Consider the following 14,098-nt stretch of genomic DNA (forward strand, 5'->3'; position numbering starts at 1 on the left):
ATATTGTGTCACTACCTTCTAGCCTGTGAAGTTTCTGCTGAAAAATCTGTTCAGAGTCTTATGGGAGAGTTTCCTTGTATGTAACAAACTGTTTTTCTCTTGCTGTTTTTAAGATTTTTTCATTGTCTTTCACTTTTGAAATTTTAATTGTAATGTGTTTCAGTGTGGATCTCTTTGGGTTCATCTTTTTTGGAACTCCCTAGGCTTTCTGGATCTGGATGTCTATTTCCTTCCCCATGTTAGGGAAGTTTTAAGCCATTATTTCTGCAAATAAGTTTCCTGCCCTTTTCTATCTCTCTTCTCCTTCTGGGACCCCTTTAATGTGAATGTTAATATGCTTGATGTCCCATAAGTCGCTTAAGCCATCTTAACTTTTTTTCATTCTTTTTCTTTTTACTGCTCTGATTGGGTGAGTTCCACTGCCTGGCCTTTGAGTTGACTGATCCTTTCTTCTGCTTCATCTACTCTGCTGTTGAACCCCTTTAGTATATTTTTCAGTTCTGTTACTGTGTTCTTCAGTTCTATGACTTCTATTTGGTACTTTCTTATATTTTTCATCTCTTTATTAAAGTTCTCACTAGGTTCATCCATTGTTCTCCCCAGTTTGGTGAGCATTTTTATGACCATTATTGAACTCTTTATCAGCCAAATTATCTCTGTTTCATAGGTTTTATCTTCTTCCTTTATTTGGAACATATTCCTCAATTTCTTCATTTTACATGACTCTTTGTTGGTCTCTATATAGTAGATGAAACAACTACCTCTCTCAGTCTTGAAGGAGTGAACATGTGTAGGAGATGAACCTTATCATTCAGCCCTGCCCCAGCTCTTCGTTGTCTCTCAATCCTTTGTGACTGTCCACATGGCCTATTTTATTTTTAATAGTTCCCAGTATTTGAGGGTGTGCCAAGACCTGTCAGTGTTCCCAAGAGGGGTATTTCAGTCAGCACCTTGATTCAGGCAGATTTAGAAGCCAGACCTTCAGGCAGCAGCTTTTAAAGCATGCAAATATATACAGTCCTGTGGAACTGCAAGCATAAGTCCTGCTGGCCCCCAGAGCCAGGTGATCTGGAGGTGTCCCCTGGGCAACAGCTGCAAAAATCAAGGCTCCAGAGGAGTGTATAAGTTCCTTTTCTGGGAGTGAGGCAGAGGGAGAGAGTGTAGATGGTGTCCTCTTGCCCATATTTCTTGAGAGCACCTCCACATGCCTCTAAATGCATGCTATACCTGAATCCTGCCCCTTAGACCAAAGCTCCAGGACAAGTAAATACCTCTTTCACAGAAAGACCAAGGGTGTGTTTCAGTCTTCTGTCTGTGCAGTGCCCTGTGGGTGGCAGTCTGCCAAGATTTCTCTCTTCTATTGTTACAGTCCTGTGGAACCCAGAAATGTGAGCCCCTGTGGCCACCAGAGCCAGGTGATCAAGGGATGTTTCCTGGGTAGCAACCACAGAAACCAGGGCACCAGAGGTAAAAACTGGGGCACTAGACATGTGTAAGAGCTCCTGCCCAAGCAATACTGGCATTCTGGAGTGCCAGTATGTGCTCTGGAGGGAGAGCATAAAGGTAGTGCCTGCCCTCTGCAGTCTCTAGAAAGGTTTACAGTCAGCCCTTAGTGTGTTTTGCCTTGCCCCTATGCTGCGTCAGTGATGATGCTAAACTTTTAGGCCTCTTTCATAAGAAGACTGAGCTCCTGGCTCTTCTGAGCTCCTTGCCTCTTGCTGTGCCCTAAGTGTGGTAGCTGTTTAAGAATTCTTTCTCCTGGCTATAGTTCTGTGGGACCCATAAGTGTAAGCCACCAGAGCCAGAAAATGTAGACGTGTTCCCTTGTGGCAGCTGCAAAAATTGGGACACCAAACAAGGGGTATAAACTCCTTTCTGGAATATACCACAAAGCTGGAGTGAAGCAGGGGGAGAGCACAAAGATTGTGCCCACCAGCCTCTGTTCCCCAAGATCACCTCCTAGAAGTGTGCCAGACCAGAAAAGCCTGCTGCTCAGGTCAGAGCTCCTGGACAAGCAGATAGGCCTCTTTCTCAGAAACACTGTGAGTATGTTTTAATAGGCTATCTCTGCAGTGCCCTGGGGGTAGTAGTCTGCCAAGAGCTGTCTCTGATTGTTACAGTCCTCTGGCACCCAGGAATGTCAGCCCCCAGGCCTCCAGAGCCAAGTGATCAAGGGGCATCCTGTGGGCGGCATCCACAAAAACCAGGCACCAGATGCATATAAAACCTCCCCTCTGGGAGATACTGACACTCTGGAGCACAGTAGAGAGAGAGAGAGAGAGCACAAATATGGAGCCCACCAAGAAGAGAAAAAAAGGTCTAGAGTGGGGAAAAAAAGATGGCACCTCTAGGTTTAGCAAAATTAAAGTTTTAGTGAGGATGGCACTCCCTGGTTGGAGGGTAGAGATGACACCTGCCAAGGAGTGAGAAAAAAAGGCACCCACTGGCTTTAGCAATGCAGAGGGAGGGTGTGAAAATGGTGCCCACCATCCTCCGTCCCTGGAGAGTATTGCAGCACATCCCACCCTTCTGGTGGATGCTTTAAGATTAGCAGTTGAATCTCTTTCTTGTAAAGTTGAAGTGCTTTTCAAGTGGCTGCTTCTGTGCTGGGCCCCGTGGTGAGTGAGTTCATGCAAGCCCTTCAAAGGCCATTTCTCAGATTGCTGCAGCCCTTTGGGTCTCATGGACATGAGCCCTGTTGGATTTCAAAGCCAGATGTTTTGGAGGCTTGTCTCATGTGCAAATCTTAAAAGTTGGGGTGCCTTTTTGGGGGTACAAACCCTTCACTCCTCAGGGAGCAGTTCTGGGTTTATAAGTTTCCTCCTGATTGTGGGTTGCCATGCCAGGGATGGGGTTTGTGATGAAATTGGGTCTCAGCCTCTCCTACCGCTTTTGATGCGGCCTTTTGCTCATTTTCCCCATGTAAAGGAGATGCTCAGCTAGTTTTCAGAGGAAATTGTCCCATATGTAGCTGTAGATTCAGTGTGTCCGCAGGAGAAGGTGGGTCCAGAATCTTCTTACATCATCATCTTGAACTGCCTCCCTTGCTTGTACTTTTTAAAAAGCTGTTAGTCCAGTTTCCTTATTTAACCTTCGGCTATCTGGTTTATCAAGTTTTTGTTTATCCTTTAATGCCCTCCTGTGGCCTACATAGCAATAGTATTATTCTATTTTTGTATTTCCTTCTTCCTTTTGCCATTTTTGTAGTTGCATTTCTGCTTTGTCATAATATGTAACATTTGTACATCAGTTTTCCATTGTCATTCCGACCTTTGCTTCATATATTGCTTTATATATTTTTAAATGCTTACACCATCAGTCCTTTGCCTGAAATTTTCCCAGTTATCACTTGGTTGGATGAGGCTCATCCTTAATACAGAGGTTGTTCAAATAAGGCCCACAGGCCAAATATGGCCCATAGCCCATTTTTATATGGCTTATGAGCTAAGAATTTTTCTCCTTATTTTTAAAGGATGGTACAAAACACACACACACACACACACAAACCAAAGACTAATGAGTGACAGAAACCATATATGACCCTCAAAGCCCATAATATTTACCATCAGGCCCTTTACAGAAAAAGTTTGCTGACCTCTGCTCTTGCAAATTCCTTAAGAAGGGCTGATGGGTACAGAATTCTCTAAGTTTTTATATGTTTCTAACCAATTTTCTTAGTCTTGATATTTGAAGGACAATGTAGCTGAATATAAAATCCTTGGTTCACACACATTCTTTGAGGTGTTGTTTTTTTAACACATTCTTAGAGTTTTAAAAAAACGCTACTTGTATTAACTTTTTATTGCTGCTACCTTAAACCCTTAAAATAATACACACTTATTATTTCATAGTTTCTGTGCATCAGGAATACAGACACAGTGAGGCTAGAGTCTCACTCAGGGTTTCACAGGCTGAAAGCAAGGTATCAGCAAGGCTGTGCTTCTCTCTGGAGGTCTAGGGAAGAATTTGCTTTGAAGCTCAACCTGGTTGTTGGCAGAATTCAGTTTTTTTGCAGTTTTAGGACTGAGGTTAACATTTCCTTGCTGGTTTTCAGCTGGGGGCTGCTCTCAGCTCCTAGAGGACACCTGCATTCTTTGCCATGTGGCCTTCTCCATCTTCAAGCCAGCAAGGGCACATGAAATCTTGTGCTTCAAATCTCTGAATTCCCCTTCTGTAACCAGGTGGGGAAAACAGTTTTTAAAAGACTCACATGATTAGACCAGGATACTCTTCCTTTCTTAAAGTCAATTGTAACATATAATTGAATCGTGAGTAAAATCCATTTTCACAGTCCCAGGGATGGTGTAGGCATGCATATCAGAGTGCAGGAAATCTCAGGGCCTTAGAATTCTGCCTACCACGCTGCTGCACTGTTGCTTTGCTTGGTGTGTTGGTTTTTAAATGACTATTGCCAGTTTCTTTTGCCTTTTAAGTTATTCGATCTTTTTGCCTGTAGACTTTGATAACATTTTGTCTTTGAAATCTAATAGTTTTATTAGAATATGTCTCAGAGTTGATCAGTTTTCCCAGGGTACCCGCAGAGTCCTTATAATGTAGATTCAGATATACATTTTTTTTTTCTACTTTTAGAAAGTGTGCTTGGGCTGTAGGTTAAAATATTACTTCCATTCTACTGTTTTTTCTTCCTCAGGGCCTCCAATAACATGATTATTATTCCTTCTTTGCCTATTTTCCGTTCCATTTACATTTTCTCTGACGTTCTTTATACAATTTTCATTTTCTTGGTTGTTTTCCTGCCTTTCTTCAATGACTGTTATTTTCATCCAAATCTGTTCTCCCTTGAGCATCTTGTAACTTATTCCTCATTTCTGAGACAATTTTGTCTTTTTCTTCCATTTCTTTCCTGAGTTTAAACAACTCTCCTTTTACTTCTGATTTTTGTCCATTTCTGGTCTCAGTTTTTGAATTTGTTTCCCAGTGGTTTATTGTGTCCTCAAAAGTTTGTCTGAAATACATTTGTTTGGAATGTTCACTTTTTGTGTCTTCTCCTTCATGAATGTTTATTGGAAATTTTCCTCAGTTGAAATGTAGGGAATTTCACTTCCTGACTTTCTGCAGTAGCTCTGTACGGACTTAACTTTCCTCTTGTTCACAGGTATGGTATTTTATGCTTCTCTTTTTTCTTACTGGCCCTAAAATTTTCCTTTTTTCTCTTTCCCCTTAACAATTTCGAAAGAGGGCTTCTCCCTTTTGCCTTTTTTTTTTTTTTTTACTCCTCCAGAAACTATGCATTTTGATGACTGCCCCCTTAAATCATGCCTGTACCTTTTAAATCATGTATGTACTTTGAAGTTCCTTTCCTGTAGTTCATGCTCTGATCTGCCTGGACACTTTTTAGTATTTCCAGATTTAGGGTGCATTTAGTCTTTGTGGTGGCAGTTCCAGATCAACCTTAGACTCCTTCCCTAGTTTCCTTTTTCTGTCTTCACTGCAGTTATTTTGGTCTACCTTTGTCTGCCACAGAGCCTTTTATTGAGGGAGGTGGGGCAGAAGTGTGAGAGAGCCATGCATGGGGATTTGGTGATTTTTTTCCCCCTCATTTTACTTAATTATTTTGAAGATTTGACATTATCTGCCTTCGAGTTATATAGAGTATGGTTTTGTGTAGAATTTACTTTTTCTTTCTTGTTTCATATTGCTTGTGAAGGGAATATTAGGAGGCAGACAGCTAAGTAGCTGCCATGTCTTTAGTTACCTGAAAGCCCCTATACCTAGGTTACTAACGAAATAGTTTTAAAAGCTTCAGGAAGAACTTGACAGCTTGTGGCTGTCCGTTAGTGCTCTGGAGGAAAACGAGTGTCAGTATGAGGACCCTATCCGCTACTCAAAGCTCTCTGGCTGCAGTGTAAATGAAGTTCACTAGTGACCTTGGTGTATTTTCTCCACTTACAAACTTTTGACATCTGTGGTTTTGATCTGGTCCACCTCCATTTCCCCTTTCTTCTGGAAATATCACTTAGATTTCCTTTGGGGACCACCCTCAGTTTCAGAGATGGCCACATCTCACATAGAGACCTAACCAGTCAGTATATAATTCATCTTTCAAGTCACAGTGATTGGTTGAGGGTGGCATGGAACCAATCCTTCCAATGAGACTCAATCCTGATCTCTTATTAGAACTATATAAGAAAAGAAAAACACTCTGCTGGGGTTGGTAATCAGGAAATATTCCAGTCTGTTTTAGTCTTCTATATATTGTTCATCGTTTCTGACCATTTAGAAAAGGGATTACATTAGCAAATGGTTTACAGAGTCCCTATTGCCCAAGGAAATCCAAGGTGGAGAAAATATTACAGTGCGGTGCCACTATAGAGCCATCTCGCTCAATGAAGTAAGTGAGAGATCACCAGAGATAAAAGCCCAGAATAAACACTCTTGAGAAGAGAGATGTCAAATATTATCAAATAGTCAAATTTCTTAGTGTTTCTACTAGTTAACTAAATAATTATAAACGATTGCCACTTTCTTTTTCTCATATCACCATCTACTGGTATAATATTCTTTGAATATACAGAATAGTTACAATAATTGTTTTAATGTCCTTGTCTGTCAACTCTAATGTTTGTTAGTTCTGGGTCAGTTTTGATTTTCTCATTATGGGCCCTATTTTCCTGCTTCTTTGCATGCCTGATAATTTTGCCAGAAATCGTGATTCTACCTTGATGGGTACCATACTTTTTGTATTCTTCTGAATATTCTTAAGTTCTGTTTTGGAACACAGTTACTTGGAAATGGGTCATTTGGGGCCATGCTGTTAAGACGTGTTAGGAGCAGAGCTGTGTTGACTCCAGGGCTCACTATTCGCTACTACTGAGGCAAGGCCCTGTTGTATACTACCCAGTGCCCGTAAATCACAAGGTTTCCAATTCTGGCTGGTGAGAACTGGTACTGTGTGTGCGCGCGTGTGTGCGCACGTGTGTGCATGCATGTGCATGCTGGGCACTGTCACTTCTAACCCTTTTGGATGGTTTTTTCTCCAGCCTTAGGTAGATTCCTCAAAGGCATGTGCTGACCAGTACTCAGCTCAATACTCAGGACCTTGTGGACATCTCTGAGATGCTCCTCTGTGCAGCTCTCTCCTCTCCCACACTCTGTCCTGGAACGCTTGCAGCCTGTGTCTCCCTGGACTCTCAATTCTCATTCCTTAACCCAGGGAACCCATCCTGACTTCCACTCCTTGCATCATAGCCTGAACTCCCTCAAGGCTGTAAGTTGAGGCAACAGTAGGGCTCACCTCACTTGTTCCCTTTCTCTCAGGGATGAGACTGCTTTGTTGCTTGATGTCCAGTCTCTTAAAAACCATTGTTTCATATTTTGTCTTTTTTTGTTACTTCAAATGAAAGTAGAGGGTCACAATAGAAGCTAGTATATATGATAGACACTCTAAACGTACTATAGAAACACTTCTAAAGTATCATAGAAATACTTTAACAAATCATCACACTAAATAGGCCGTTTTAACTATAATCTTGACTAGAAATGATCACCAATCTAACACTATAATTCTCGTCTTGTTCTGGATGAGGATATTGATATTCTTGGCATGTGACGGTCATGACAACACTCATTTGCAGCCCATTAAGATTGATCATCTCTCCTGTGCAGCAACTGGGATCTTTGTTCCTATGCATAATTCAGGACCAAGGTTTTCAGTGCCACCCCAGGACCAAGGTTAATTGTTCTATGGGGCTCTTAGGCTGTTTCAAGATTCTGACTCCCCAATACCATCAAATTGACAATACCTCCTTATAAAGAGTCCAAAGGGATAAATACTATAGGAGTTAGACAACTTAAGGAGGCTTTTACCAGCCTGCCAATCAGTGAGTCCCTCACTCTTGAAAGTCAGACACAGAAATGGATGCCCTCCAGGAAACTTGCCTCTGAATGTCAATTAATCAACAATAGTCTCACTCAAGTACTAAACATCTACAGATGATGTCAACCCACTTAAACCTCTGACACTCTTCCAATGCTTCAACTCCATGCTTCCTCAAAACCCTATATAAGATCAGCAGTTTGCTCTGATCAGGGAGGCCACTGTCTGACTAACTTATCTCTCCCCTACCACAGTAAGCAATAAATTCAGCTGTGTTTTTTTTATTTTTTAGTATTTTGTTCTATTTTATTTATTTATTTTGGGCTGCATTGGGTATTCATTGCTGCGTGTGGGCTTTCTCTAGTTGCGGAGAGCAGGGGCTACTCTTTGTTGCAGTGCGTGGGCTTCTCATTGTGGTGGCTTCTCTTGTTGCAGAGCATGGGCTCTAGGCGCGTGGGCTTCAGTAGTTGCAGCACGCAGGCCCTAGAGCGCAGGCTTCAGTAGTTGTGGCACATGGGCTTAGTTGCTCTGCGGCATGTGGGATCTTCCTGGATCAGGGATTGAACCCATGTCCCCTACATTGGTAGGTGGATTCTTAAACACTGCACCACCAGGGAAGTCCCCAGCTGTGTTGTTTTTATATTAGATATTCAGTGGTGGGCTCATCAACCTCTGAGAGTCTTATATTTGATATTCTCTCTAATTTTATAATTGCTCACTTGATTTAGGTCCTAATACTATTATCAGCAGCTACCATTACTTGAGCATCAATTAAGCCAGGTATTATGCCAGCTGTTTACATACTTTAAATCTGGATTACTTAATCTGAAGTGAGAAGATAAAGCTGAATTTATTGCTTACTATAGTAAGGGAGAGCGCTACATTGGTCAGGCGTAATCTCCTGGAACAGAGTTGAATAAACTTCTTCGTAAATGTCCAAGGAAGCTGCAAATACAACCTCTGAGATATCTGATATACGAATAGAGATATGGTCTTATAAAAGGTGTGCTAGTAATTACCCAGCATAGAAGGGTATATGTTTACTAGACAGTGGGAGAGTTTTTACCACTTTTCAGGTGATCGTATTATTTCCAGGGATTATCTACTAGATGTTACACTAGGACCTTTCACTGAAATAAAGTATCATATCACTTAGTTGCCAAATCATCCAGTACCTCATTAAATGATTTTTGATAAAATTTACTTAGAACAATAGCCAAGTATCATGCAACAGCATCTCCTATCATACAACACATTAATATAAATTTATTGGGTCGAAAATGGGGAAAGGGACAAAAAAGATGGGGTGGTTCCATATTGATATCAAAGAGTTCATAAAAGGATAAACTCAGGTCCAAAATCTCTAGTCCACATCAAAGACTTCATGTCCTGATGATGGTGGAAACAGCCCAGCCCTAGTTGCTGGGCTCAGGGAATCAGGGTGATGTAGCTGTTCTAAGTGAAGAAGCTCCTCTGTCAAGGACACCACTTTCTCTTTAGTTCAGAATGACACTTCTTGGGCACAAGTCTAAGATTCTGTTTATTCTCCCATCGATGTAGAGCAGACTGATTGGATATGCCGTTGTGCCTTTTATCTTGGTCCTGTGGAAAGGAAACACACCCCAAACTGTTAGAAACTAACTGCAGAGCTGAGGACCTATTTTGTCTTTATGGATGTCATTTTTTTCAAGATAGGTGGTTCTAAACTAGACAGCTTGGGAGAGGTAGAACTTTTAAGAAAGAAATTCGGTTCATTGGTTTTCCAAACAGTAGTTTAAAGAAATCTACAGATTAGTGGAGAGTAGCTGGATGAAGAGAGAACTTGTGTAATTAGAAATCTGAGAAGGAACAAATCCAGAATTGCTTAAGACATCCAAATATTCTACCTCTTCCCGCCACCTGTCTTCCCTCTGCAACCGGTTTTTGGTCAGCTCAAGTTGTAGGCCATCGAGTCTGCACTTAAACCAGCGCTGAGCTTCTTCCAGGTTAGCTGATACCTGCACATACAAATGTTCTCATTAAAATTTACAACAAAGGAACACTTAATCTTTTTGTGTATTAGTTCAAGAGACTCTTTCTTTTTACACTGTATAATTTAAAAGCTTTATTTCCCCCCACAATTAGCAAATGGGCTTCATATTAGTTAAACTGGAAGTTTTCTTCCTATAGTTGCCAGTTCAAGAGACTTTACCTAGATATTAAAAGACTCAAATTCTAACTGCATGGTCTTTGCAACCTGTTTGCATAATACACATCCTCCTATAGAAGAGAGAAAAATTTCTGAATATGGAGTTAAAGAATGAATGCAAACCTGCTGATTTTCATGCATTTGTGAATATTTCCTGGATGTGAACTGAGGTGAGGGCTCAGGAGAAAGTTAAGAGTGAAAGTACAAGATGGCATTGAAAATTCATGTGGTAGTTCAAACCACACTTTGAGTTCTGTTCTCTAAGACTAAACACTTCTCCAAAGTCCCTGAACTGTAAAGCCTAGATTTTCCTGCTGTGCTTTATAAAAGTAATAGAATGAATTAGTAAAAACACTGGACCAGCTTAGTGTAAATGGTATCCTTTTTATTTCCTTTATCAAAATATTTTATACTTTAGCTCCTAAGCACAAACTTCCAAATGATCTGTTAGACTTGAAAACAGTCCCTCTAATAGTCTGCCTTTGAAGATGATCTAGAATCAGTATTCATTTACTTGACAAATATTTATTGAGTGCCTATATGTGCCTGGCACTTTTCTACGTATTGGGGATATTTTGATATTTTGAAGGTAGAGCCAGCAGGCTTTTATTATATATAAAGGTTGCTTCAAAATAGCTGTAGAACATATCCTCTAGAATAAAAAGTAAAATGACTGGTTTTCCCCCTTTGATTATGTTTCTTGGACAGCATTTTCATGTTTTGACTCTGAGGTCTCAGAGACTAGTCTATTTCTCTCTTGCTTGGGAGAAGGCAAGTTCGATGAGAGCAGGGGCTTCGTCTGGCTTATTCACCCTGTATCTCCATCACCTAGCACAGCACCAGCCATATAATAGGTCCTTTATAAATTTGTGCTACTATGTACTTGTCCCATATTAACCAGGTCACAGTGTGGGTACAAAATAGTGAGATAAGAAACTAGAGCTCTGCTTGTCATTTAACTTTTAGAAAGCTACAAAGCTAAAGTATTTTCCAGGTCTGTTTGTGCATCCTGACGACAGACACACTCCCATCCACCCCCAAACCAAACCCCACTTTTCTCTTTATCAGAAATGGAGGGAAAGATGCTTGAAATGACATTCATTGTACGTCATGTCTCCTCTTGAGAATGCAGCCAACATTTATTGAAACTTACTCCAAGCGATCTATCAGAGTAACAGTGGTAGGTAATAACTTCCTGACTATTATGGAACTGGTAACTGATGAGTTACAGAAAGTAAATGTAACTTCCATAAGGGCCCAGTAAGTGTCATTGTTGGCAAACTCACAAGAGAGGAGTCCATATTCCTTTTATTTATTTAATTAATTATTTTTAACATCTTTATTGGAGTATAATTGCTTTACAATGGTGTGTTAGGTTCTGCTTTATAACAAAGTGAATCCATTATACATATACATATGTCCCCATATCTCTTCCCTCTTGCGTCTCCCTACCTCCCACCCTCCTTATCCCACCCCTCTAGGTGGTCACAAAGCACTGAGCTGATCTCCCTGTGCTACGCAGCTGCTTCCCACTAGCTATCTATTTTACGTTTGGTAGTGTATATATGTCCATGACACTCTCTCACTTTGTCCCAGCTTACTGTTCCCCCTCCCTGTATCCTCAAGTCCATTCTATAGTAGGTCTGTGTCTTTATTCCCATCTTGCCCCTAGGTTCTTCATGACCTTTTTTTTTTTTTTTTTAGATTCCATATATATGTGTTAGCATACGTTATTTGTTTTTCTCTTTCTGACTTACTTCACTCTGTATGACAGACTCTAGGTCCATCCACCTCACTACAAATAACTCAATTTCGTTTCTTTTTATGGCTGAATAATATTCCATTGTATATATGTGCCACATCTTCTTTATCCATTCATCTGTTGACGGACACTTAGGTTGCTTCCATGTCCTGGTTATTGTAAATAGAGCTGCAATGAACATTGTGGTACATGACTCTTTTTGAATTATGGTTTTCTCAGGGTATATGCCCAGTAGTGGGATTGCTGGGTTGTACGGTAGTTCTATTTATAGTTTTTTAAGGAACCTCCATACTGTTCTCTATAGTGGCTGTATTAATTTACATTCCCACCAACAGTGCAAGAGGGTTCCCTTTTCTCCACACCCTCTCCAGCATTTATTGTTTGTAGATTTTTTGATGATGGCCATTCTGACTGGTATGAGGTGATACCTCATTGTAGTTTTGATTTGCATTTCTCTAATGATTAGTGACGTTGAGCATCTTTTCATGTGTTTGTCGGCCATCATCTGTATCTTCTTTGGAGAAATGTCTCTTTAGGTCTTCTGCCCATTTTTGGATTGGGTTTTCTGTGTTTTTGATATTGAGCTGCATGAGCCACTTGTAAATTTTGGAGATTAATCCCTTGTCAGTTGCTTCATTTGCAAATATTTTCTCCCATTCTGAGGGTTGTCTTTTCATCTTGTTTATGGTTTCCTTTGTTGTGCAAAAGCTTTTAAGTTTCGTTAGGTCCCATTTGTTTATTTTTGTTATTATTTCCATTTCTCTAGGAGGTGGGTCAAAAAGGATCTTGCTGTGATTTATGTCATAGAGTGTTCTGCCTATGTTTTCCTCTAAGAGTTTGATAGTGTCTGGCCTTACATTTAGGTCTTTAATCCATTTTGAGTTTATTTTTGTGTATGGTGTTAGGTAGTGTTCTAATTTCAATTTTTTTTACATGTAGCTCTCCAGTTTTGCCAGCACCACTTATTGAAGAGGCTGTCTTTTATCCATTGTATATTCATTCTTGCCTCCTTTATCAAAAATAAGGTGACCATATGTCCGTGGGTTTATCTCTGGGCTTTCTATCCTGTTCCATTGATCTATATTTCTGTTTTTGTGCCAGTACCATACTGTCTTGATAACTGTAGCTTTGTAGTATAGTCTGAAGTCTGGGAGCTTGATTCCTCCAGCTCCGTCTTTCTTTCTCAAGATTGCTTTGGCTATTCGGGGTCTTCTGTGTTTCCATACAAATTGTGAAATTTGTAGGTTGCTTTGGGTAGTATAGTCATATTCACAAATGTTGATTCTTCCAATCCAAGAACATGGTATACCTCTCCATCTGTTTGTATCATCTTTAACTTCTTTCATCAGTGTCTTATAGTTTTCTGCATACAGGTCTTTTGTCTCCTTAGGTAGGTTTATTCCTAGGTATTTTATTCTTTTTGTTGCAATGGTAAATGGGAGTGTTTCCTGAATTTCTCTTTCAGATTTTTCATCATTAGTGTATAGGAATGCAAGAGATTTATGTGCATTAATTTTGTATCCTGCTACTCTACCAAATTCATTGATTAGCTCTAGTAGTTTTCTGGTAGCATCTTTAGGATTCTCTATGTATAGTATCATGTCATCTGCAAACAGTGACAGTTTTACTTCTTCTTTTTCGATTTGCATTCCTTTTATTTCTTTTTCTTCTCTGATTGCTGTGGCTAAAACTTCCAAAACTATGCTGAATAATAGTGGTAAGAGTGGGCAACCTTGTCTTGTTCCTGATCTTAGAGGAAATGGTTTCAGTTTTTCACCATTGAGGACAATGTTGGTAGTGGGTTTGTCATATATGGCCTTTATTATGTTGAGTAAGTTCCCTCTATGCCTACTTTCTGGAGGGTTTTTATCATAAATGGGTGTTGAATTTTGTCAAAAGCTTTTTCTGCATCTACTGAGATTATCATATGGTTCTTATCCTTCAATTTGTTAATGTGGTGTATCACATTGATTGATTTGGGTATACTGAAGAATCCTTGCATTCCTGGGACAAACCCTACTTGATCATGGCCTATGATACTTTTAATGTGCTGTTGGATTCTGTTTGCTAGTATTTTGTTGAGGATTTTTGCATCTATGTTCATCAGAGATATTGGCCTGTAGTTTTTTTTGTGACATCCTTGCCTGGTTTTGGTATCAGGGTGATGGTGGCCTCGTAGAATGAGTTTGGGAGTGTTGCTTGCTCCGCTGTATTTTGGGAATGTTGCTCGCTCCGCTGTATTCTGAAAGAGTTTGAGAAGGATGGGTGTTGGCTCTTCTCTAAATGTTTGATAGATTTCGCCTGTGAGGCC

The 14,098-nt window shown here is 40.2% G+C and overlaps 1 protein-coding gene across 2 annotated transcripts in view; it reads right to left on the bottom strand.

Moving 5' to 3' along the window:
* Positions 1–9,021: 9,021 nt before the first annotated feature.
* CCDC150 (coiled-coil domain containing 150) overlaps positions 9,022–14,098 on the bottom strand; it is a 117,182-nt gene continuing 112,105 nt past the window's right edge. For both annotated transcript variants that reach the window (XM_082397477.1, XM_082397478.1), the window contains 2 exons: positions 9,724–9,834; positions 9,022–9,439 (listed from right to left, as the gene is read on the bottom strand). In XM_082397477.1, the coding sequence (XP_082253603.1) occupies positions 9,314–9,439; positions 9,724–9,834 (237 nt within the window). In that variant the 3' untranslated portion in view covers positions 9,022–9,313. The remainder of the gene's footprint in view (positions 9,440–9,723; positions 9,835–14,098) is intronic.

Source organism: Balaenoptera borealis (genome assembly GCF_965194805.1).
Source record: "Balaenoptera borealis genome assembly, chromosome: 6".
Classification (NCBI taxonomy): Eukaryota; Metazoa; Chordata; class Mammalia; order Artiodactyla; family Balaenopteridae; genus Balaenoptera; species Balaenoptera borealis.